Raw genomic sequence first — 26,547 nt, forward strand, 5'->3', positions numbered from 1 at the left:
CTTGAAAGGGATTTCTTTGTCGCATCACTGCTCAAGGCACCCGGAATTCAATGTTTATGTATTTCCTGTCTGGTTACAAAAGCAGTGAGCAAGCATGTGGACACCAGATGTGGAGTTGTCGTCTAATGAAACTGCAGCATTCAGTGACTGATAGGAACAGAACTAAAGAGCAGAGTGACTATATAACAGGCAGCTGCTTAAGAAAAACTGTACATGTGTAATGTGTGTGTACTGTTAGATAAATTCACAAAAACAGAAAAAGTGTTTAAAGAAATTAAAAAAAAAAAAAAAAAAAAAAGCTAAATTTTGCAATGGCATGAGAGTAAGTGAATGATGAGTGGTGAGTGATGATGAATGAACTTTAACTTACTGAAAAGCTTCGCCTTTGAGGGAAATGTAATGATAATGATTAAAGTAAAAAATAAATGTTATTAAATAAAGCTTTTAAATAAAAACCCTCACTATTCTCTATTTAATATTCGGTATTTATTATTTTTCATTATAATTATCATGTTTTAATTTTAAATATATAATCACAAATTAAATGACAAAATTCCTACTGAGCAAGAAAATGTCCCAGGTTTCTATTCAGCCGATTCGAATGTTATCCCTCGATTTAATGGGCATTATCAGTGGTTATCAGCTGATAGATATGAGCCAGTAGGGGCATTCTGCAACTACTAGTAGGCTCAGAAGGTTGTTCTGATTAACCAGTTGTACACACATGTCTGCGGCCAAAAGTTCACAATAATCATTGAAATTATTTATTAAATTTCCCATTAATTGTACTTTATTAACTTCTTTCCCTACCCTAACCCTAAAGCCAACCGTCACAGTTATGTCTGCCTTTTGTTAAATAAAAAGTCAAAACGTTATATTAATTATATTATCATTATAAGCATTACTTTTAAATGATCAAATCCCTGTTGGTATGCCTATGTAGCACTCTTAATAGTTTACTTATGGTTTGAAATATTATTGTTTTGTTTCTTTAGTTTTTTTCCTTATTTTGTTTTCTTTAAATATTTGTTTTCCTTTCATGTAATGATTTTTTTTATCCTTTGAAACACTTGTGTAACTCGCTGCACAATTTATATGTATCATTTTTATTCACGTCACACAATATTAGTACAAATTAATGTTTTAAGTATCACCTGTTACTAATGTTAATAAAAAAAAAGAAAAAAATATAGTTTATTAACCATGTGGATGAATGATAACAGCCTTCTGAACCTACCAGTAGGCGCTGAAGTCCCCTACTGGCCCATATCTATCAGCTGATAACCACTGATTACGCCCAATTTAATCAAATGATAACATTCAAAGCGGGTGTTCTATTTCAGAGCTTAAGCACCTTGGACTTTAGTAACCTAAAGTGACAGTTAAGCAAAAGCTTCATTGTATTGCATCCTAGGTGTGGCTAGATTGTCATTTCCTGTGATATAACAATGAGGGGCAGACACAAAGTCTCACTTATATCGTTTGATTTAACTAGTGCAGTATAATATTGTTGTAACAGATAGTTCATCAAAAATGAAAAAAAAACTGCCATCATTTACTCACCCTAAATTTGACAGCTGCAGTTAAAAGGTCTTAAAAATGTGGTTAACTCAACAGTATCTGGTTCCATCTGACATCACTGATCAGTATCAACTCTTGGTTAACCACTTTAAAATATCTTTGTTCATTAAGGTTTGGAACATCTTCAGAATGTGTACTGTAAATTATGGCAGATCTTCATTTGCTTGGCCAGAGCAGAACCGGTCCACTTAGTGTGCCTGAGTTTCCTAATGTTTTTACTCAGTTAGCAAATGGCTTTTTTTTTTTTGGCTTCCTCATGAATTTAGCTTGTACTATGTTTGCCTTTTTCATCACTGTAAGGATACTTTGTGTCACAATTACCAGCGTTCTAATTCCTACAGATCGCTGTTAAACACACAGATCACATAGGTCAGGGGTGTCCAAACTCGGTCCTACAGGGCCGGTGTCCCTGAGAGTTTATCTCCAACTTCAACACACCTGCCAGGAAGTTTCTAGTGGTAGGAGCTTGATAGGCTGGTTCAGGTGCGTTTGATTAAGGTTGGAGCGAAACTCTCCAGGACACCGGCCCTCCAGAACCGAGCTTGGACATCCCTGACATAGGACTGTAAATCTGCTGGTATATGGACTACAACTTCCAGTTATGCACCACACCACACACACACACACACCTGTTCCTGATCACGATTGATTACACTTACACTTGAGTATAACAAAATTCAGCAACTAGTGTGTGTGTGTCTGTACTGCTCTTAAAGTCCATCTAATCAGTCTTTCAGCAGCTCCACGCTGTGTGAGTGTAATCAATCATGATTGGAACAGGTGTGTGGCTGCGTCCAAAATCACCTACTACTCACTGTATTTGAATTTAAACGTACTACTTGGCCATTAGAAAACTATGTTCTACCCAGTTTGAATTGGAAAAGTATGAATGGAATTTGGACGTACTTCATACGCCATTTTGTCATGGTCGCGTGACCTACCTGCTCCAGTTGTGTCGCTTCACTCCCATTCATGAATTCTCTAGAAGAGCATCATAGGATAGCGTAGCGTGCATGTGATGCGCACTGCAGAATCTCGCCGGAAGTAGTAAGTCATCCGGGTACTTCTCGCATATTGATTTTAGAATTCTATGAATTTGTACATACTACTCGGCTTGTATACTGATTTTATTGTACTGTACAGTATGGAAGTATGCGGTTTCGGACGCAGCCTGTGTGTGTGGTGCTTGACTGGAACTTTTAATCCATACACCAGTAGATCTGTAGTCCTATGTGATATGTGTTTACCAGTGATCTGTATGGATTTGATTGCTGGTGATTGTGACACTTTGACAAATTCTTTATTGAATAAAGCCCTATTGAAACAAATGTGACATTACTTTGGAGGGAACTTTTAATAAGTTCAAAAATTGTACAGTCAATAATATATAACTATACTTACTGTAAGTAACTCCATCCACTATGAAACTGCAGATGACTCCTTCTGTTTGTCTCCCCACTGCGAACCCGTTCCCTCTCAAAACAATGTCAAAGGACTCTGTGGTATGTAAACCAGATGAGGACATAATGAGAAGCACTCCTGGGCGTTCACCCAAATCAACGTCCACACACACATACATACACACACACACACACATGCACAAAGGCAATTTCATCCACCCTGATAGCTGTAAAAGCCCTTGAAATGCTTACGGTTCACGCAGACGCTGGACGGTTCCACTGTTAGGATTTCGGTGCATGATTGCTTGAGGATCTGCATGATAAAAAAAAAATGTATTCAAATCAGTACTTGTCACTGCTGAATCACTGTATCAGCTATCACAGTGTCCGGGTCTTTAGCATTCGCGCCGGAGATGTTTGCTGTGCCAAATCAAGCTCAATGAGTCGAGCATCACATACAGTGCGGTGTGGGACAGACCCGTGTCAGCCGTTATGGGGAAATTATGCGGTGCCATTTTCCCTCTTCAGCTCTATTAGAGACCGTAGGCTGACATTATCATATAAACAGGCCTGTGAGAAGCCACCATCGCCTCTCCCCATCATCCACATAAATCAACAGAGGACAAACTATGCAAATCCCCGTACACAACAGGCAAAAAGACAACATTAACAGATAGATATGGTCTTGCGAATCGCCTGCAGCGGAGATGAGGCTTCGCACTGAAGTGGAGGACACGTATAAAATGAGCTGATTGAATATGACACCTGATAAACTCTGCTATCATTAAAGGGGAGAAGGAACACTGACTAAACGTCAGGGCTGAAAAATATTCAGGATGGTCTTCATGGGTCTTTAATGAGTTATGAGATGGCACGATAAAAGGAAGGTTCATAGCAAGACGTTTTTACTTATTTTCTCTGACAGGTATCTATACACACACAGGAATAATCTTAAAGCATTGAAACATCTATTAATCTGTAATTATCATATAGCTCTCTAGAAAACTGGATTGGCATTTCCTGCAACAAATTCTCAAACTGAAAGTGCCACAAATACTCAACTTGAATGACCTTTTGAACTTTCACCAGGGTACATAAAGGAATCAGAGATTGAAAATCAAAACTTTTTAGGACCTTTTTAAGACTCTGTATATATTTTAAGACCCCAAAACTACTTGCGGTTTCAACCAGTAACATTGCGGTTTTTTCTTTTTTAAATATTTCCCAAATGATGTTTAACAGAGCAAGGACATTTTCACAGTATGTCTGATAATAATTTTTCTTCTGGAGAAAGTCTTATTTGTTTTATTTTGGCCAGAATAAAAGCAGTATTAAATTTTTTAAACACCATTTTAAAGACAAAGTTATTAGCCCCTTTAAGCTATATATTTTTGATAGTATACAAAACAAACCACAAATCTGCCTAGTTCACCTAATTTACCTAATTAAACCTTTAAATGTCACTTTAAGCTGTATTGAAGTGTCTTGAAAAATATCTAGTGAAATATTATTTACTGTCTGCATGAGAAAAAACATTAGGAAAAAACAATTTAAAACTATTACAAAGAGGTCCTTGCACGACTAAATTAAAACAAATTAAAACTATTATGTTTAGAAATGTGTTGAAAATGTGTTTCCCTGGTTACTGCACTAAACAAAGCAGTGTGATGTCAAATCTAGCAGGTTTTTTTACTACACACCATCCCAATATTCAAAGATTAGATTCAGGTCAAATTTAGTATACCAATAGCAAATTTAATATAATGTAAAATAGCATTAAAGATGTTCTAATACTTTTTAAGGGTCTTAAATTTCTTTAAATTGTTCAATCAATTTTTAATCCTTTTTAAAACACCCCGGACACCCTGATTACCAAATACTGCTGAAAGAGCTTTTTTTCCCCCCAAGATTTAGTATTCTCCAGTATTTTGACTACACTGTAAAACCCAAAAAGTAAAGGCAACTCCATTTCCATTTGAGAAAACCGATTGCAACAAACCATTTAAGTTCAAAAACTAACAAGTACTGTGAACTTAATCCATTTGAGTAAATTAAGCAATTTAAGCACAGTAAAAAACAATAAATGAAGAAAGGTCAAAACAACTGAGTACTGTTAAACCCAATAAGTTACAGCAACTCAAACCGTTTGAAGAAACTGATTGCAACAGACCATTTGAGTAAAAAAAAATAGTCTACATGAGTACCGTGGACTTACTCCATTTAAGTTGAAGTAATGAGGTATTTAATTAACGCATTGCCTTCAACACAGAGTTCAAACCTCTTTTCAAATGAGTAGAATGGACTTTCAGTAAATTTTGACTGTTGAGTTTTACAGTGTAGTAAAAGCACCACCGAATGACACTGCCATGACTTCACTCCTAAATGCTGAAGTCTTGCCCAAGACACAGCAGAATGATACTTTTCAATTCCAATCCTTAGGGTTTCAAGTTAAATTTGTGCATTTTCCGAGCTACAAAATAATAATACACAATAGGTTTTAATTTTAGTTTAAAACTGATATCTTAGATATCTGAATATATCTGTATTTAGGCTATAATCACAATCATATATTTTATGTTTGTGTGAAAAGTGTCAGGTTTGTGATTTTTATTTCCCATAAGCTCAAGCTTTTCACAACCTAAAACATCCCGCCCCATTCAAATAAAAAGAAAAAACTTGATTAAAAACCATTTAATGCTATACTACACATATGTACCAGTGAACCTTATTATGCAAATTAATGTTCTCCGCTATAAATCAAAACATTCTTGAAATATTAAAATAGGCCTGGCTAAATCTATTCTTTAGGCTTCTGCTTTTATGTGAAATCTCTGTTAAGTCTACTTTAGGCCCGAACTGCAAAGCTGCACAGATGATCTCAAATCCTGGAAATCTGAGCAGAGAGCGACATGAGGCCAACTAGCCCAGCCTCCAAGATTACTAATCACTGGAGAATGCCTGTGTTTTGCTGGGCCTGAAAATTCATTTGGCCAAACAAACTAGCTCAATAACGAGAAGATAGGTCCTTCCTGTTTTTCATTTTACTTTTCTTGACAAAATGATAAATTACAAAGAATTCCTGTCTGTTGTCTTGCGCGACTAAAGCTGAAAAAAAAAATCCTAGAAACAGATTCCTGTGGTGACAAAACAACATAGCCATGTGCAACAACATTGACCTGTTGATAGTTTACGGATGGCAGAAAATGTTCAGAGTCTTCTTACTAAGTTTACAAAGCTAAACCACATCATCGGTAAATGCCATGAACACAAAGGGCAAACATGCTCTCAAAAATACTCAACGAGAAACAAAGCATCTTCAAGCAAATGGAAAATATCACAATTAAAATGTCAACACACCGGTGTAGGATGAAACTGCTTTGACAGTTTCACAGTGAATTTATACGAATACAAATAGGAGTCCTTTAGAATCAATTTACAACCAATTGATGCTAGAACTCTCAAAAACTATATTTTATGTATGTTGTAAAAAAATTAGGATTCATAAATATTAATAATAACTAGCTATTATTTAATTATTTATATTTAGATTTAACTTACAGTTAAATGTAGCTGATTAAATATAACAATGAATTTATCCACTCATTTAATTGTCTATTTATTTGAAAAGGTAATAAATACTTCTTGTGAAGGGAATAGTTTTAAAAGTTTGAAGTAATTTTAATAAAGCTGGCTGCAAAAAAAAAGATCTTTTACCGTTACCATCTTCTGAGAAGCAAAACAAAAACAATCCAACTAGTATTAAATGATTTAATGGTTAAAATAGTACAACAATATACGAATAACAAGAAAAGTGTAAAATACATATAACTCCCAGAACCACCAAGAATCAATAAAACACCTTTTTGATGAAAAGGGTTTAGAAACGCATAACTAATACTTGCAATTTTGGTCTCTCTACTTCATGCAAGAGTCCTAATATGTGTGGAGAAACTGATATCCCAAGGAAGTCCTCATGTTGTGTGCGTGAAGTTTGCATTGCAGATTGGAGGATCCAGAAGGCATGAAACTCTACTGTTTAAATTGCCAGAAAGAGAACAGTCTCAGAGGAGAGTCCGGTGCAAAATTAGGCTACATGATTCTCTGGGAATGACCTTCTGCAGTTCAGCCTAGATATTGGGCTGTGGTATGAATTTACGCTATTGGTCAGATTCTTAAGACATAATAATGTATTAAAATGTTGATAGAAGTTTGCGATATAGGAACTACTATCGTAGAGCGGAACATTAAAAATGCTTATTTTCCGTGGAGCAATTTATTTGAGTTTTATTTGACAGAAGAAAAAAGCCGATGCCGGTTATTAAAAAGGATTCAGTCAATGTTTTCGTTTTGTAACCTAAATTTGTAATTTAAGTGAAAAATCTTTAGTGCAAACCATTTATTCTTTTTTTTTTTAGATTATTGTTTTTCTATGTTGTTGGAAACACTGCAGGTGTGTGAACATTTGACGATAAAGCCAGGTTCTTTTGTTAATAAGTTCTGCTGTTGTTCAGACAGAAAATGTGTCAGACACAAAATTGACACGGCATTTTTTTTACTTTTAAAATCAAATGATAATTTTATATTAATCTGGGGTGTGTTTCCGAAAACCATCATTAACCAAATAAGATCACAAGTTGTGTCGTTACAAACATAGTTTGTTGATTTGGCGTTTCCTGAATCTGATGCTTGTACGATTGCATCTACACATCCAGAGCTGTAGTTAGAAGTTCCTGGTTGTTTTATTCACAGTTATCCCCCCATACCCTATTCTTTTAGAACATTCTAAAATTTTAATTAGTCATCTCTCTTAGGTATAATTTGCTTTCAAAGTTTTTTTTACAGTTCAGTTTTAGTAATCTTCATATTGACAATTGTGTTCCCTTCACAGTGCACTTTGAAAGCCTTTATGTCATTTTAATGCAGCTATGGCTTATGACGAAAGCTATAGGTAACCTATTATTTAAAAGCGGAATTTACAATATGTCTCCAAAGCTTGTGAAAACATGAATATATAGCATACGTTAATGGTTTTAATTTATAGTAGGTTATTTATAAAAAAATGTATCTGTACTGATTAAGACATGTCTGTTGGTTAGAACTTTTCTTTAGTGACTTGAATGTGTTAAATTGTAAACGTTGACTTTTAAAACAATTAAAATGAAATAAAGTAATAAGTAACAAGATCCTAGTTAATAATATCAATAATAATAAAAATTATTATTATGTAGTTTTTCTTGATTTCTTAATAAATAGCCAACTGTAAATTACAACTATTGATTATTTATATGATCGTGTTAGCTTTAATGTTTTAAAATAGAACGTGGAATGTTTTCAATATTTGCAAAGGAAACGTGTGTTTACATTAAAAAAAGGATGGGTTTTTCTCAATAGAAATTGTAACTCCGCCCCATTTAGAGCGTCATTATGGACATTTTACGTTATAACTAACGTGGTTCAAATGATGGATCTGCGACAGAGAAACTACAGTTTTGGGAAACACTCGTCACTACTTTGTTCTTTTCCCAAACGATGCATAGTACTATGATGGTTCAGTGCGAGTTATGTTGTTGTTTGGGAAACGGACCTCTGATTGGTTAATGGTTAATATTTGGTTAACGAGTGACGGTTGCCGGCTGGGAAAATTAATCTGAAAAAGCATGCCTAATATAAAGATATATAAAAACGCTTACATTTAGATTGTTAAAATTTTTTAATTGTTCAGGATGATATGCCTATGAACTGCCAAAGCTTTCAAAAACTATATGCTTGCTAGCAAATTTAAATAATCGCAGCTTTTGCGATTTGAAAATCGCACCCTTTCAATCTGCGATTTTGTTCAAAAAACGATTAATCATGCAGACCTATTCAGATACTTTAGCCCAAGCTTCTTGTCACTTAGTTTAGGCTCTGCTGTCTGCAGTGGTGTTTCAGACTCTTGCAGCCTTACTCTCGGATCATCTTTGGCTTCCTTCTCTCTTTGCTCCCTCTCTCCATTTTCCATGCTTTGCTTCATCTGGGGGCTCTGTAATTTGTCCACTTGCTCCTGAAGTTTTGCGTTCTTTTCCCTCATCGCCTCACATGCGTCCTGAGCCTCCTTGGCCTGATGCTCCAGTTGGATAAAATCTTTTTTGATCAACCTTGCCTGGGCGAGAAGGATGTATGCGAGGTTTCCAGTGAGTTTAGCCAGCTCCTTGCCGTCTCGACACTCGGCCGGGTTGTTGTTCACCATCAGTTGATAAATGCGGGCGTCCAGCTCTTCTTTGCTCAGCAGCTGCAGGTCTGTGGTGGATTTGGGCAGGATGGTATGGGTTAAGGTTTTTAACCAGGCCTCCAGTGGGTCCCAGGGAATGACAGGGCTGGGTGCAAGCAACATACTGGATAGCTGGTGTGAGACAAAGATAACACAGGAGAAAAAGCGCCAATGCAAGTTTGTGCAAAATTTAGTAATTTATAGCTATATTAAACAGCTATATTACTAGTTTGACAGTGCCATCAGCTAGGTGAAATGTGCGGGCCAGACATTGGTTGTCTTAAAACCCTTGTGGGTCAGACACAGAAGTTAAAGCAGGAGGACTAGATTATGATTGATACCTTCATCATGGCCATAAGGTTTAGTCAATCAGGTTCAGTCATTCAGGGTTATCAATCAGTTATTTAGGTTACCTTGGTGGTTCTCATTAGTGTGGTATCTGAGCAGGTCAAAGTAAGTGAAAATAACAAAAAACTTAAATAATAAACAGCAATATTAATAATAATAATAATAATAATAATAATAATAATAATAACAATCTAAACAAAAAAGGAAAACTCTCTAGTCCTAAGTGGGGACCAAGTAGACCAGAATATTGTTTGGATAAAATAATATCGATCCTTGAGATCAACACAATAGTGGGCGAAACTGTGAAAGGAGAGCAGGGAAAGACAGAGGATTTAAGTTTATCTAGGCTGCCGTTAGCCATTAGTGGTTTGTTTAGCTGGTCTGAGATGTGAGTGGCATCATAAGTTTGAACTGTAAAAGCATGTTTCGCTTTCCGTAGGTTTGGCTGTATCATTTCATTTACAGCCAACGTGGACATGCACGAGATGTGTGAGGGGAAAGCCAACGAGCACTCAGTGATACTGCACTCGTGATTTCATTCATAAATTTTGTATCTTTCATAAACTGACCACAACTCACTCCACAGACAGCAACTATGAATCACTCAGATTTGTTACCCTTTCACCTCTTTTATCACGTTACTGTTACACTGAGTTATTACATCTAACCAAAGGATTATATCGCTAATTCTAAACAAACTAACAAACATGGAATATGAGTCGTCGTCTCTCAATACTACTGTGGAAGTTTCACACGCAAGTCTAGACTTTTTGACGACTATTTTAAGAGAATAGGCTAACGCTATTTAAAAATGGGACATCCATTTTTACATTTTTCATCCATGTTTACAATTTACATCCATATCAGATATCAGTACCATTTCAGTACTACGCTTATAATTCTGAGATTCCTTTTCGAGAAAGCGACTATAATAGGCAAGCTTGAGACTCCCTATATTAACTTAGAAGCCGACAAGCAGCGTTCTGAAATTATTTAAATCTGCGGCGAATAAGTTTTAAAACTGTTAGTTATCTACTCTAACGGTTTAAAACTACAAGAGATTATACTTTAGTCTAGAAATTTGAAACAGAAACAAACTAGCTTCAATCTAGCTAAGGCCTTTAACAGATAAATTTGTTAAGTATCAACTAAAATATTTTAGAAGAAGAAGAGGGAAATCTCTTCTGACAGGCACGATAATATTTAAAACATCTGAAAGAGACTTGTGGCCTTCGTAAAGTTGATTTTAAATATTATGAACTGCGGATTATTTTAAGAGTTAACATCAACTCGCTTTAATACTCTGGTAGTGCAACAAGGGGTCCAGCTGGAGAGGAGCCTATGGTTCTGTAAGCTCTCTTACACAATAAAACACAATGGAATGACAAAGCGTACTTCACAGAAAGGTAGTTTAAAACCATGCCCGCATTCTCCATCATAATATACATAAAGAAATTAGCTCAAGGTTTAAGAATATTAATAATTATTAGTAACAAGTTATTATGCATTTATAAATATTAAGATTAAACTTACAGTTAAATACTGTATACCCAAATAAAAATAACAATAAATTTATCCACTCCTTTAATTGTCTATATATTTGAAAAGGGAACAATACTTCTTGTAAAGTAAGAGAATTGTAAAAGTTTAAAGTAATTTTAATAAAGCTGGTAGCAAAAAGAAGATCTTTACCCTTAAAGTGACCATTTCTGTGAGGCAAAACAAAGACAATACATGTGGTATTCAATGATTTCATGACTAACGAATAATGAACAAAGTTTACAATACATGAAACATGGAAATGTAAGGAAATATAGAACCTAGCTAATGAATGGCAATATTCACTCAGTTCACACACAACTAAAAAGAACCACCAAGAATCAATAAAAATCTTTTTATGAAAAGGGGCACAGCATACAACTGCATAACTAATACTTGCATTTTTGGTCTCTGCTCCTAATATAAGGGTCCTGATGTGCGTGGAGAAACTGAGATTCTTAGGAAGTCCTTGTGTCGTGTGCGTGGAGTTTGAAGGTAGTTTGAAGTTTTGAAGAGTAGGGGTTTAACCCAGGTATCCTGGCCAAATTTGCCCACTGGTCTCTGTCCATCATGGCCACCTAACCATCCCCATATCATAATTAGCCTTATCACTCTGTCTGCTCTCCACCAATCAGCTGGTGTGCGGTCTGGTGCAATATGGCTGCCATCGCGTCATCCAGTTGGATGCTACACACTGGTGCTGGATGAGGAGATCCCCTATTGTGTAAAGCACTTTGAGTGTCTTGAAAAGCGCTATATAAATTTAAGGAATTAGTATTGTTTAAGTTTGAGACTGGAAAGGGATGTTTTGCTTCCCGTAGGTTTGACTGTATCATTCATGCCTAACAGGGACGTGCACGAAATGTGTGAGGGGTTAACCAATGAACACTTGCGATTCCATTCATAAACTCTGTTCCGTTCATAAATTGCAACTCACTCCACAGACGGCAACTATGAATCAATCAAAGAATTAAACCTTTCACCTCTTTGATCACATTACTACTACATTAGTTATTATACCTAACCAAAGGAGTATATCCTTAAAGCTAAACAAACAAACATGGAATATGAGTCATCTCTCAATACTACAGTGAAAGTTTCACACGCAAGTCAAGACTTTTTAACGGCTGTTCTAAAAGAATTGACATGCGTTATTTAAAACTGAAAATAGGACATCCATATTTACAATTTTTATCCATATTTATAAGTTACATCCATATCAGATATTATTATTAATTATTATTATTATAAAGGTAGGTTGGAGGATCCAGTAAGGCACGAAACTATACTTGAGTTTAAACTGCGGAAGAGAGAACAAACTCAAGAGTTTGGTCAAAAATTAGGCTACATGGTCCTCTGGGAATGACCCTCTGCACTTCTGCCTAGATATTGAGGTGTGGTATGAATTTTAGCTATTGATCAGGTCACGCCCACTCTCTCATGACTGGCCAATGGCTTGAGGAGAAAGTTTAAGTGGAATATTTCCTTTGTTCTCCTCACTGGTTATCTGATAAGATGGTTCAAGTGGGCGTATTAGCCTTTAACTCACGGTATAAAAGAATGTAAACTATACAATATATCATTAGAAGTTCTAAATCATGGGTTATGGGATTACCTGAGGAATGCAACGTTACTAAACATGATAGTTTTAAGCGTACATAAAACATGATTTATGCCTTCTCAGATCTAATAAACGCCCCCACAATGCAGGCTACTGTAAAGATTATAGGACACAACATATAGGTTACAAACACACACATTAAATATAGAGAGCGTTTGTGTGTGAGTGTGCAAACAAAAATGGGTATAAATATACCCCCCCCCCCTTCCCACTCTCCATCTGCAATGTTCTTTGAAGATGGGTCAAAGAGACATTGTTGGTCATCTTAGTACCATCTTAGTTGTCACAAAGGTATGTGGGACTTTCATGGTATGTGGAGTCATGAATCATAAAAGCTATTAGTAAGACATCACCTCCGGAGAGTAATTTAATATTTACCTACAACCTCAGATTTTACAATGTTATGATATTTTATTTATTTATTTTTTACATAGAAGCATTTTTATTATTATTGATTTAGTAAATTAAGATCTAGATTGATTTAACATCAAATCTAAGAAGTACTACTTACTAGCTGGTAATGGATCTGTTTTAGCTGACTAAAACACATGCGAAGGCATCTATTTGAAATGCGTGCCCCATGGCATGGAAAACTTACCGAGTTAACGATGCCTTTGAGAGCCTGAAAGCCTCCTTTGACTGGGAACACTTGCTCCTTGGAATCAGCCACATCGGCTAGCTGTTGGCAGTCAAATAAGAGATATAATAATAAGAGGGCTGATAGCCAAACAAAAAAAACAAAACAAATGTGCTGACATTTCCTCTCCTTTAGCTTAATTTGTCATCACTACAAATAGTAGAGGAGAGTAGCAGTTTTGTATTTACAGGGAACACTGCTACGTTCTGCATTTGGTGAAGCTTGAGAGAGTTTGTGAAGTGTTTGAGGCCCGGTTTACCCTAATACATTTTAGTCCTAAAATGACATTTTAAAATGAAAACGATCCACGTCCACACTGGCGTTTCACCTAAAGTTTCTGAAAAGATCTCTGTCCACACTACACTGCTGAAAACCCACATCTCGTGACCACACACACTCTGGCATGTTCTGCAGTGTATGCGGACGTCTGAGCTCCAGACAGTCAGCGGGTGCTTTGAGCACAGCTCCCGGGGTGAAAGCACCACATGTCGGATAGTTCATCAAGGATCTACCGCTAGATTTTATCCCACTATAGTTGTCAAACGTGAAATTTAATTCATCTTGTCTCTATCTAATGGTCTTTTGAATCTATTACTTGCTCTCAGGTAACATGTTCTGGCTGGATAGATAAGTTAATATATTAATTTATGTAACCACGTACACTGATTCTGCAAATTTGACTGATTGCTTGCTTTTAGTTCCTATATTGTATAAACTTATTGTACGTTATACTTTTATAATGGCCATTATTGATTATTAAAACTAATATTCAGCAAAAGAGACAGGGTATGTTTCGTATTTTTCAATGAAAATAAAAGGTGAAAGTTATGTTATAGGCTCTATTTTGTTGTAAATATGCATACAGTGAAGATGACAGTCATATAAACATGTAACTACATGATGCCTCAACATTTTAGTGTCTGTTATGTTAATATCAAAATAAAAATAGGCAGTTCCTTATAACATGTTCTCATTTTATTGTTGACGCAAATGACGGAATACAGTACACAGTTTTTACCCAACGTGTCCTTGGGATTTTGTTTTGCATATCAAACTTGTGAAGTCTAAACTTAAGGAAAGAATGCAAGAACTTAGTGCACTTAAAAATAAGCTCCAATCAGCCTCCATTTTCCCCTATCCACACTGACATGGAGAAGCAGCATTTTTGAAAACGGCCTTTTTAGCATTTTCAAAACGCTCTGTTTCACTCTGGGGTAGTGTGGACAGAAGGCATAACCGTACCAAAACATTGGTGTTTTAAAAAAAGCTAGTGTAAACAAGGCCTGAGTGTAATCATGTATTGTAGTACATTGTAAAAAAATGCAGAGTTCGACACAATTTATTTGTTGTCCCAACATAAATCGATTACGTTAACGTAGCAAATTTAAGTTCATTGAACATAAAACAGCTAATTTGTCCCAAAATAATTGTGGCGTTTCAGCTTATTGCAGATAAGTGGTTTGTTGCTATTTTGAAATTTGCTGGAATGGCAATATTACCTGTTCTTCATCAAAGTCTTTTACACCAACACAGTACACACGAGCCCCATACTTCCTTGCTGAATCAGCCTATATAGAAACAAATGATTATAACCAAGTAATCATTTATTGCCATAAATTGACAATATATCAAGTGTTAGAAAGCAACTCACCTCGTCAATAGTGAGTTGATGGATATACGTTTCAAGCTTTCCATCAGTCAAGGCCACAATAATACTAGAGGACTTTTTAGGCTCTTTTTTCATTTGTTCAGTTGCCTGAAAAGAGGAAAGTATTGATCATTTTGCATGATTAAAAACTTTTAAAAAATAAAAAAATATATTATATTTATTCTAACTATATAATATAATATATTTGTATAATAAATTAAAATAGTTCATGTACAGTAACAAAGACTGGCACGGCTAGATTCAGGATATTAAAGGGGGTGTGTTTATTTACAAAGATGTAATTACGCCTTATCTTGGTCATGAAGGGAACCAAACAATTTACCTTCTTTTATTTTGTTTATTCCAGCAAGTCTAAAGTACATGAAATCAGTTAAGCAGAATTTAGGTCTGTCTACAGTAGTGAAGTGGATCAAATTAAAGCTTTCCCAAAGTTATTGAACAACACATATTCTTTCCTTTGGACAATTGTGACTGTACACAACATGAAAAGAAAGCTCTAATCTTTTTACATATTTATTTCTTTAAAAAAAATAAAGCATATATTAATTACCAATTTAATTCCTTCATGCATGTATGTTTCTCCAGCTGGATTGACCTCACTTAAGGTCTTCAGGCCTTTATTAATTTCTGACCTAATAATGAAAAGCGAGTTATATGTTAATCCCTGTAACATAAACATAAGTCATATTACCAGCTTTCTTACATTAGGATCTCCAAGTACTTCATGCAATTGGGATTCTGTACCTGTCTCCAGTGAGCGGTAACACAATCTCTGCTCTTGATGAAAAAACAATGAAGGACACTCGCAGATTTGGACTGGAATGAAAAAAAAGAAAGGGAAAAAGGAAAAACATGTCAATGAGAGTCAAATGCAAAATCAAGTACAGCTGCTCTAGTTTGACATTCCGTTTTTTCCAACGACAAAACAGCTCTTTAGAAGTGACTTGATTTTATATCTTATTAATAAAGCTAAATACAAGCGTTGGTGAATACGGTGCTCTGAGAGAAATCCTATGATGTTGAAAGTCTAGCTGTCCTCATGTTGCTTTCGCAATCATCAGAGATGGTTTATGAGTAAGATAGCCAATGTGACTAGCTAATAAAAGCTTGTGACTGGGAAAAAAAATCCCGTCTGTTTGGACCAAGTAAGTGATTAATTGATGGGCAGACAGGAAACAGGTTGTCATGTGTGATTCATGCAGACATCCTGTTGGTGATTATATTTATACCTTATATTTATACCCATTTATACCTCCTACCTTTTGCAATAGGAATAGGACAAACGAGCCGACTTACAACTTTTCTGTGAAACAGTGATGTCATAAAAATGTGGATTCAGACCTGACAAGTAAAAAAAATAATACTTAAAGATATTTTTCTAGTGTAGTGCTATAGCTATATATATATATATATATATATATATATATATATATATATATATATATATATATATATATATATATATATATATATATATATATATATATATAGGAAGGAAAGCATGGAAATTTTCACAGTATGTCTGATAATATTTATTCTTCTGGGGAAAGTCTTATTTGTTTTTATTTCAGCTATAATAAAAGCAGTTATTATTTTTTAACACAATTTTAAGGACAATATTATTAGCCCCTTTAATCTACTTTTTTTTCGATAGTCTACAGAACAAACCATCATTATACAATAACTTGCCTAATTACCCTAACCTGCCTAGTTAACCTAATTAACCTAGTTAAGCCTTTAACTTTAAGCTGTTTAGAAGTGTCTTAAAAAAAACCTAGTAAAATATTATTTTCTGTCCTCATGGCAAAGAAAAAATAAATCAGTTATTAGAAATTAGTTATTAAAACTATTATATTTGGAAATGTGCTGAAAAAAATCTTCTTTCCGTTAAACAGAAAATGGGGGGGGGAAATAAACAGGGCTAATAATTCTGGCAAATTCTGACTATTTAACCAATAAATTTGTCTTTGTTTTGGGAAAAAATGAAACAGGCTTCTAACAAATAATAATAAGACAATGTACAAGAGGCATCATTGTGGAAAAAAAATATCTCTTTAAGTATTATAATTATTCTTACTATTATTTCACTAGTCATATGTTTGAATCCACATTTTTATGATTATGCTTATATACTATATATTTATTTCTCCCTTTTAGTTTTTCTCCATTTTCTTTTTTTTTTTTTTTTTTTATTTCTTAATTTTGGTTAATTTCTTAATTTTTACTTCACTTAAATTTTGTTTACTTTTAACAAGAGAAATTTTAGTACTTTTGTGTATAACATTTTTCATGCCATATACATTGTTTTAGTTAGCAAAAACAGTTTTAATATTTTTTATTAGAAACCACATTGAAGCTGTTACGCATTTACCAATCTGCTGGTTTACAAAAACTGATTGTTGAGTAAATTTATTATAAACAGAAAAACTGAAAAAAACATTTTACTAAAAATTGCAAGAAAATGTAATAGTGATCCATTAAAGCCATGAAGTACAGTAGCATTTTCTTGTAAAAACCACACTAATCTGCTTTATTTACATCTCCAAAAACTAATAATAAAATCTACTAATGATATCGGAATATCATTCTTTACTCAGAAAGAAATTGACACTTCATCTGACAACAAATATATCGCTGATTTTGACAAGTACATCTCAATGAAGCAGTTGGTCTTTTTCACAACCTTCTGTCACGAAAGCTGATACAGCATCGGAACATGTTGGGTTCCTCTACACATTTGAAGTCAGGTCTCAGGACTGAGCATAAGGAGAGGTGCTGCTTTTTCTCACTCAGAATGACATCCAATCCACAACCATCCCCCACATGAGATTCTCAGGGAGAACATCCAAACGTGTCAGCCGAAGCCAAAATTTGGTTACAAAAATCAAATGAAGAGGCAGAAGGACTGAACATTTCACAGGCTGATTGAGTGATAAATACAACAATGACTCGCCAAATGGTATTACGATACCCTGTGTGACTGAGGAATTGCCCTAAAAAAGAAATAAACTTTCAATTTCCCTGAAGATATCAAGAATAAGTCATAACTTTGAGTTATCTTTCGCATCTGTCAGATAAATACCAGCGGAAGCCCTCATGTTGGTGTTAAGGTAATTCCAAGAAGATGTATTTAGATTGCAGGTCCATTCATGGTTAAAAAAGGGACCCTAAAGAGAGCCAGTGCAGACCACATGGCACAACAGAAGACCATCAGAGTCTATGGCAGGCTGCGCTGGTCTTCCTGCACTCATGACTTAAAGTACATTGGCTGCGTCTTCTCCTTTCATGTGTGAGGGATAAGTGTGCTGTTGGATGGTTGCAGTGCAAATGGCCATTCTCACAGCCCAGAAGACTGAGCCTCCTTGCCACCCACTCCCACCTGCTCCCTTTGCTATTTTCTCAAGCAGACTGCTTTCTTCTGGCTAGGTCGCTACCGTCTGTACTGGCACATACATTGAGTCAACGTTACATAAGTTCACATTCATCTGGCGATTTTTTTAATGTTGTTTTTTTTTTTTATCCAATGTAGGGCCAACTTAGAACCGGATATGTAGCTGCTGTGTAGACAAGTTAGCATTTAGCTTTGGTGGAAGTTGATGAATGATTAAGGACTTCTTTTGATGTGGTTGATTGGGAGGTATTGTACAACTGACTTGTTTGGCAGTATTTCAACATTAGTTCAACTCAAAATGAACATTGCGCCATCATTTACTCATCATCATGTTGTTACAAACAAACCCATGATAAATTTGTTTATCTTCAGAACACTATTTAAAATATCTGTATTATGATCTGAGAGTCTGTTCACCCAAAATAAAAAAGATTTAAAATTATTTTTTTTTAAAACCGATATGACTTTAGTCTTCTAAAGACACATCTTTACAATATTGAAGTTTGATTCTTGGATATGTGCTCACTGAAGCAAGATTTATACTTCTGTGTCTAGTGATCGGCATCACCCACATAGCATGCCTTGCATTTATACTTCTGCATGCTGTTTGAGTTGCTCTGCAACAACACTTTCGAAACGACAGCTGGCAGTAGGTTTTTATGTTCCTCTGTGTCAAGTTTCTTTGCAGGTTATTTGTTTTTTCTGAATGCTACCTTAACATACAAGTGGCTCAAACTTGCTTATTCAGAGGCAGGAACTGGCGGACGTGCAACAACTTTTATTATAAGGTAAACACAAAGCAAAACTTTTCACCTGGAGCTCCATCACGGGACTCGACACCTTTAAACACTTGCTACAACGGGTTCACGCGGCTCTCAGTCTCACCCACACTCATAAGCGCTACCAAGCCAACCAATCACAGAGCTTGCGCTATGCATCGTTGCGACGTGTAGTTAAATTTTTGGAGAGGTGCGCGTCAGTCACGGTGAGGGCTATGCAACCACGCAAAGGCTGCGCTGGAACATACGCGTGCTCTTGACGCAGAAGTATAAATCAGCCTGAGTCTTGGTCATGCTTGCTTGGCATGTGAGAACCAATGATGTCCATTCTTGTGTCACATCAACAAATTTGATCTTTCACAAGAATGTTTATCTTTGCTGAAGGATGTTTATATTAGAACAAAAGACTGAAATATGTTAATGACATGTAATCGTATCACTGAAGAAAACTTGGACTTATTATTATTATTATTATTATTAGTAGTAGTAGTAGTAGTAGTAGTGGTATTGTAGTATTTATAGGGCATCCAGTAGGGCATCCATCACATAAAAAATATGCCAGAGTAATTGGCAGTCCATACCTCAGTGGTAACCTCTGACAAATAAGTAACTAAGCCGAAGGATAGTGAGGATGACTTTCAAAGGAGAGACAGAAGTCATTCATTCTTTTTCCTCACTTATCAGGGGTGGCCAAAACAGAATGAACCACCAACTATAAAAAGCATGTGTTTTACGCAGCGGATGCCCTTCCAGCCACAAACCAGTACAGGAAAACACCTATACACTCTCATTTACTCAAGCAGTCATACACTAAGGCCAATTTAGTTCATCCAATTTACCTATACAGCATGTCTTTGGAGTGTGGGGGGAAACGGAGAACTCAAAGGAAACCCTTGCAAACACAGGAGAACATGCAAACTCCACACAGAAATGCCAACTGACCCAACTGGGACATAAACCAGCGACCTTCTTGCTCTGAGGCGACAGTACTAACCCCTGAGCTACCGTGCTGCCCAAACAGAAGTCATTCAGATTTTATTACAAATATTTTAATTTATGTTCAGAACAAACATTTTATAGGTTAAGGATGAGTAAATGATTGCAGAATTTTTATCATGGGATGAAAAAAGACCATAAAAAACTTAAAGCACACAAACTAAACCTAACATAAAACAATAACCGAAAAGAAAGCAAATATTATTTACCTCACAAATCTCTCTGTAAGATTTTTGACAAAGTCATAGATTTCACTCCAGTCAGTCGAAACACTTCCAGATCTGCAATGAAGCACATTAAAAATGTTGTCAGCAGCAATAATGAAAACAATTTCAAGAAAGAAAAAACAGCTAGAACCAATTATACTTAAACCATTAAGTAAAATGTCTTATGTCTTTGTAGTTATTATAAGAGCTGTGCTACTGATTACACTGTGGTAAAAACCCTGCTGAGTCAGCTATGCTTCAGTGTTAACACGGTTTCAAAGAAATGACAGAGTCTATCTATAAAGGGTTTGAGACCGAGCCCGTGCTATGACATCAAGACACACTGAGTCAAGACACTGCATTTCTACTGCCACTTTTGTTTTAAGCAACACTTGATCCTGCAATAACACAATCTCGAAATCATTGCATCATCCAACACCAAACATCCAAATGCATTTAAGAAATAAATTTGACTGCTTTACTGCATACACTAACATACAGTCACATATGCTCAATTACTGCTTGCATTTCATTTCCATTTTAAAATTAACAGTAACACTGAAACCTAAATATTTTTAATTATTGACTATTTTGTAATTTCACGTTTTAATCTGTCAATCCATATAAACTGTTTATTGTCCACTGACGGGCTGTTAGATATAAAGTGGAGTAACACTTTATAATAGAGCAATTCCATGCAAATGTCAAAAAAGTTTTCACCAAAATAGAGAAACAATTTCAACATTTTTTGTGTAAGCAAGTACTTTCCGGTACTTTAAAATACCCCAAAATGTATCTGTCAATGTTTTCAAACTATTATGTTTGATTTACCAAAGTCACACAAGTGGCAATTTCACATCCGTCACATCCATAACGTGAATGTGTCACATCCATAACAAAGCTTTTCCTTCATAAATGCAAAAATGTTTAATAAAATAAAATCAATTATGTTTGTTCTATAGAGAGTCAGTTCTTATTATTTTGATTATCATTATTTCTTTGACGTATTTCACAGAATTTCAACATGTTGTATACTGAAACTCGCAGACTTTTTTTGTCACATCCATAATGCATGTTTTTTTTTTCCTCTTTTAAAATATAAAAAATGTTTACAGATTGATATTTTTCTGCTCCCATAACTCTGTGGTTAGTTGTTTTGGAAAATATAAACAGATGTTTTAATATAATTTTAACGTATACTTTCTATGTGAGATTATGTTTTAAGTTTTTACTGCAAATTTCACATCCATAGTGCTGGAATTGCTCAATACCTACACACTATGAATCATCTACTAAGCATTAGCAGATAGTTAATCCATTATCTGTTAAGCATGAAATCTACATTAATAGACTTTAATAAGCAGTTTATAATAGAAATGATATATTCTTGACTTATAATGTGCTTAATAATTGCACTTTTAATATCTTGTTACTAATTCATTTTTATGACTAAATTAAGTTTTTACAAATTGTTTGTATTTAAGAGTAGTTAGAGTGTTTAAAGATTATTCAGAATGAGTTAATAAATGATTAAAAAACTATTCAAATCAACATTTATATATTATTATTCAGGCTTATACTAATAGTTAATTGTTTTTGTTAATAACTGCTTCATTTAATCAACTTCATTCAGTTTTGTGACCTAATCTAAAGTGAGGACTATTTATGCTGCATAAATATCTTATGAAGGACAATTAAAGGATCAGTATCAAATGAACAATACGTCTTCGTAATCTTATCTAAAAAGTAAAATTACTGTAAAGTTTAAACATTATAGGAATAACAGGAGTGTCAAAATATAACAAAATTGGACAAAAAACCAACAACGATATAATAATTGAACAATATATTATGATACAACATTTCAATGTTAATTAGCAATGTTTAAACTGCACAGTAATTTTATTTTAGTTAAGATTGCACAGATTTATTCTCCATTTGATACAGATTTATTTGTGTATCTTTAAATCAATAGAAATTAAGTTGTTGATTTTCTTTTTTTCCTGTTTAGAATATAACCGAGCCTTTAACTGTCATTTATAAGGGATTTATAAAGCATACATAGTTCTCATTTATGTCACAAAACTGGATAAAATAAATAAAGCAGTTATTAACATACAAATTAACTATTAATATATGCCTAAATATTAGGATATATAAATGTTAATTTGAATAGTTTATTAATCATTTATTTACACATTCTAAATAATGCTTAAGAAACAGCAACTTCTCTCAAATAACTAATTTGTAATTATGCAAAACAATTTAGTAAAAAAATAATAATAAATAACGAAGTATGAAAATATAGTCATTAGGCACATTATAAATGTGATTATAAGTCACGCCTAGTGCTTTTGCATCTGCAGTTATAAACTGCTTACTAACATATGTTAATATATAGAGTTGTTAATGCTTATCAGATGTGGAAATATAAGTTTAAATAATCTACATATAACTGAAAAGATATATTCTTTGGTTCTTTCTGACTACGGGCTAAGCCAAAGTGATGCAGATGCTACAGTCAGGCTTTTAACGACACTGCCTTTGTCTTCGGGTGATACTTTCAGACCAAAGAAACCCCTTTTGTTGATTAACTTGTGTGGTCAGTAGTTGGGCAGATTTCAAACACCTATGTGCTGGTAATCATGCTGACTCCAATACTGAATTTGTATGCTTTGTTTAGCCATCTCCCCTCCTCCTAAAAAGACATTACAGACAGAACATCTTTGTCTTAATTCAGACTTGTGATAAAACTCGCAGACTGCAGACCTCCAGTAGGCTCTTGCAGACACATGGACTTCTTGAAGACGCTGTATGACTGCAGAATAACCAACATGTCTTAATAAAGAAATTCTTCTGCTTGTTCAAGTCTCCTGGACTGGGTTCTCTCTTTCACTCATTTATTTTTTTACAACACTGATAATTAATGAACTATTTGCTAATGTTTAATAAATAATTCATAGTGTGTACTTATTATAAAGTGTTAGCCAGAATTGATATATTATACTGATAAGCAAACATGTCATCACTGAATACCTGGAAGTCTCAGAATGGTCAAATATTTCCCTGGTATATGGACTAGCCAACAAACAAACAAATGTTAAGACATTTAATAGGAGATTATTGTACATCAATGGGACAGGTAACATGATCTTTGGTCTCAAAAAAGTCAAAGAAGAGTCAGTGGCTACAGCAAATACAACAAACACTCAAACTGAGCTGTGTTATCAGCGTAGGCCTCTACAGTTTATACACATTTTCATAGACAATCTCATAACTATTTTAGTTGTTTTTACATTATCGATATATGTACATTTTGCAATAAAAAAAGTCCATGAATAAATTCAAGTAGAAGTGGATTTCTGTGACATTCACCTCCATGTTTTTTAATGAGAAAAGTGTGTAAAATGTGCCCTTGATGTAATAGCTACAAGGTAATTGAACTAATAATTATAGTCCACTGCATGTGCTGAGAACATAAAACACAAGCGATAGGTAATTAGAAAATCTTTTTTTATGCATTGTCTTCTTCCTTGTTTCAAATCAAGGTCAGAGAATTGAGAAAAGCTTTAGTGGGACAATCTGAGAACATCAAACCTCCTTTAGTTTGGAAGTATGAAGGGAAGTTGAATTTCCGGCCACAGACACTGTAGGGCAGATCTGATGTTCCTGACCGGTCATTATGCCTGGCTAGTTCTGTGCTGCTCTCAGTTCTTTCAAAAAGTGCAAAGAGCATATCTGTGCCATCATCCTGTAATATTCCCCAACAGGAAGAAGGACTGCACTGAGGCCAAAAACTGTTCTTAAACGAGTGTAATTTAATACAAACCAGTAAAGATACTGATGACAAACCGAGTTAAAGAGAAAATGAAAATTGACTCACTGTTGTTTACTCTCCCTCAAATAGGTATAAACCTTGAGTTTCTTTAAGATATTTTGAAGATGAAAACCTTTAACCATGAACTTACCAGTAAGAAAGATAAATGTTATGGAAGTCAATGGTTACAGGCTTACAGTTTTTTCTTACAAAAAGTTTTCTTTAGTGTTCAATAGAAGAAAGAAACTCAAGCTGGTTTGGAACAAGTGAAGGAAGAGTAAGTGATGACAAAATTTTCATGATATCTTCAACAGAACGGTGATAGATAGCCGGCCCGTAGCCAGGATGGGTTCGGGTAGTTTGGAAGACCCACCCCTCACTGACAAAGGTCCAGAATTTGTCCCATACATGAGCACATTTGTCCTATTTTGACTGCTATGCCATAATAAATTGTGAAAATAACCCATCGAAAAACCCAATTTTGGTGCCAAATTCGGTGTCCCAAATTCTGACTTGGGAAAGTAGAATGTGCTGGTCAGTTTGTTATTTGCCTAATAAATAATAATTGGCTTCACTTTTTAAATTTTCAAACGGATTCCTATTTTTACTAATGATATATGATGTAATCAATTTGTATTTTTAAAATAAGCATTGGATATTTTTTTGTATATATTATGGTATTATTTATTTATTCTAAATCTTTAGGAAATGTTTTTCGTACATCAAAAAGTGTGACCATGCGACAAGTTTATCTAGAACTAGAATATAAGCCAAATTTCTTAAAATGCAGTATTTACACCTCATAATTATAGAAAACGAGGCACATAACTGCAAAAAGGTCTACTTTTTAAGAAAAAAACACCCCTTTCGCCAAGCTGGCTATGGGCCTGTAGATAGATAGATAGATAGATAGATAGATAGATAGATAGATAGATAGATAGATAGATAGATAGATACAGACAGACAGACAGATAGATAGACAACTTGTATTATACATGCTATAACTTAGAAAGATGAACATCAAAAACATATTTTCACATGTACACTTTTACTTTTCAAATAATTTCCCACTTTCCCAGCCAAAACCACTTGTGTAAAGTTTTTTTTTTTTTTTGAGCTAAGCATCCTTCTGTGTGGCCCCTGAACGAGACTGTTGTGCCTAACACATGTACAAAATCAAGCCAAACTGTAAAGTAGCTGACGCGGACTGGACCTAAATCGTATTTTTTACATTTATACACGAGACTGGTGTGATATTTACAATACAACAATGCTTTATAAGAAAGTTGTGTCTTTAAAACCTTTAATTCAGAGAAACTTGAAAGTTTGCGAGTACTTACCGGTCCAAAACAAAGTACAGGTCGTAGGCACCATGACAAGATGGGGTTTCCGCTTTAAAAGATGAAAAGCATAAACAGAAGAAAAGAGTCGCCGTGGTTGCCACGCTCCAGAGATTTTCCTTTGTCATGACGATAATGAGTTATGCATCCGCGGATCAAAAATAATAAGAGAGGGCCTAAAAGCGACAATCTCTTACATAAAGTGATATAAAAACAATGTCAAGTTCAAAACAACGGCGCCTTCTCTCCCGGGCTGTCGCAACATTGTCCAATTTATAACGTTGCAGAAAAGTTCCTCATGTGAAACATAGGATGTGCAACGTCACTGAGTCTGATTTCTTCACGTATCCGTTTACGCCACCCCTTCGATAAACTGCCTGGTGTCAAATTTTGCGAGTGGTCATAACTAGAAAAAGTCAGAGCAACTCGTTGAAAAGTTGCTCGCGAGTTCCAGCAGTTCACCTAGTTTTAGTGCGCATGCGCCTCCGCCCAGATGTGCAACAGGGTTTTTGAGGTCAAAATGCCGTTTGGCTCGCGCGCACACACCCAGCAGCTGCGACGCTCCAACAGGATGTGTACTTCAATGGGACTATAAAAAAACACACTACATCTATTTTTTGTGAGATGCTGATTGTGTTTAGAAGGAAGACTGTATTTAACATTGATTGCATGTCAGTTGTCAACAGACGATCCCCGTGTATCTCCTGTATGAGGCAATATATGGCCTTTAGTCATGCTTAGTAGGATCTGAGTAGGGATTTTTTTTATGAGTCAATTCCCTGAGGTAATATATTTTCACGAACGGAGGTTTTAGGCCATACTATAGAAGACATGCGTTGATAAAAGCCTAATTATTTGTTTACATAAAGTATTATTTGGTATTATCATGAGCATTATCAAACGGGATTGTGGTTGAAGCAATCAAACGGAAATTAGATGGTTTTTTGAATTACTGAAATAGAAGCTTCAATTT

At 34.9% G+C, this 26,547-nt stretch overlaps 1 protein-coding gene across 3 annotated transcripts in view; it reads right to left on the bottom strand.

The window, feature by feature from the left end:
* The window catches only part of antxr2a (ANTXR cell adhesion molecule 2a), an 85,029-nt gene extending 58,985 nt beyond the window's left edge, over nt 1–26,044 (bottom strand). Inside the window, exons 1-10 of one of the 3 annotated variants that reach the window (XR_012405936.1) lie at nt 25,575–26,029; nt 20,421–20,492; nt 15,790–15,861; nt 15,596–15,677; nt 15,028–15,132; nt 14,876–14,944; nt 13,338–13,418; nt 3,234–3,294; nt 2,130–3,078; nt 1,829–1,990 (exon numbers count right to left, since the gene is read on the bottom strand). Coding sequence is in view for 2 of the 3 variants with exons in the window: in XM_073950470.1 (XP_073806571.1) it covers nt 8,833–9,363; nt 13,338–13,418; nt 14,876–14,944; nt 15,028–15,132; nt 15,596–15,677; nt 15,790–15,861; nt 20,421–20,492; nt 25,575–25,702 (1,140 nt within the window). In the remaining variant the exon portion in view is untranslated. 3 annotated transcript variants of the gene reach the window in all.
* Nucleotides 26,045–26,547: the final 503 nt, after the last annotated feature.

The sequence above is a fragment of the Danio rerio genome, chromosome 5 (genome assembly GCF_049306965.1).
Source record: "Danio rerio strain Tuebingen ecotype United States chromosome 5, GRCz12tu, whole genome shotgun sequence".
Lineage (NCBI taxonomy): Eukaryota > Metazoa > Chordata > Actinopteri > Cypriniformes > Danionidae > Danio > Danio rerio.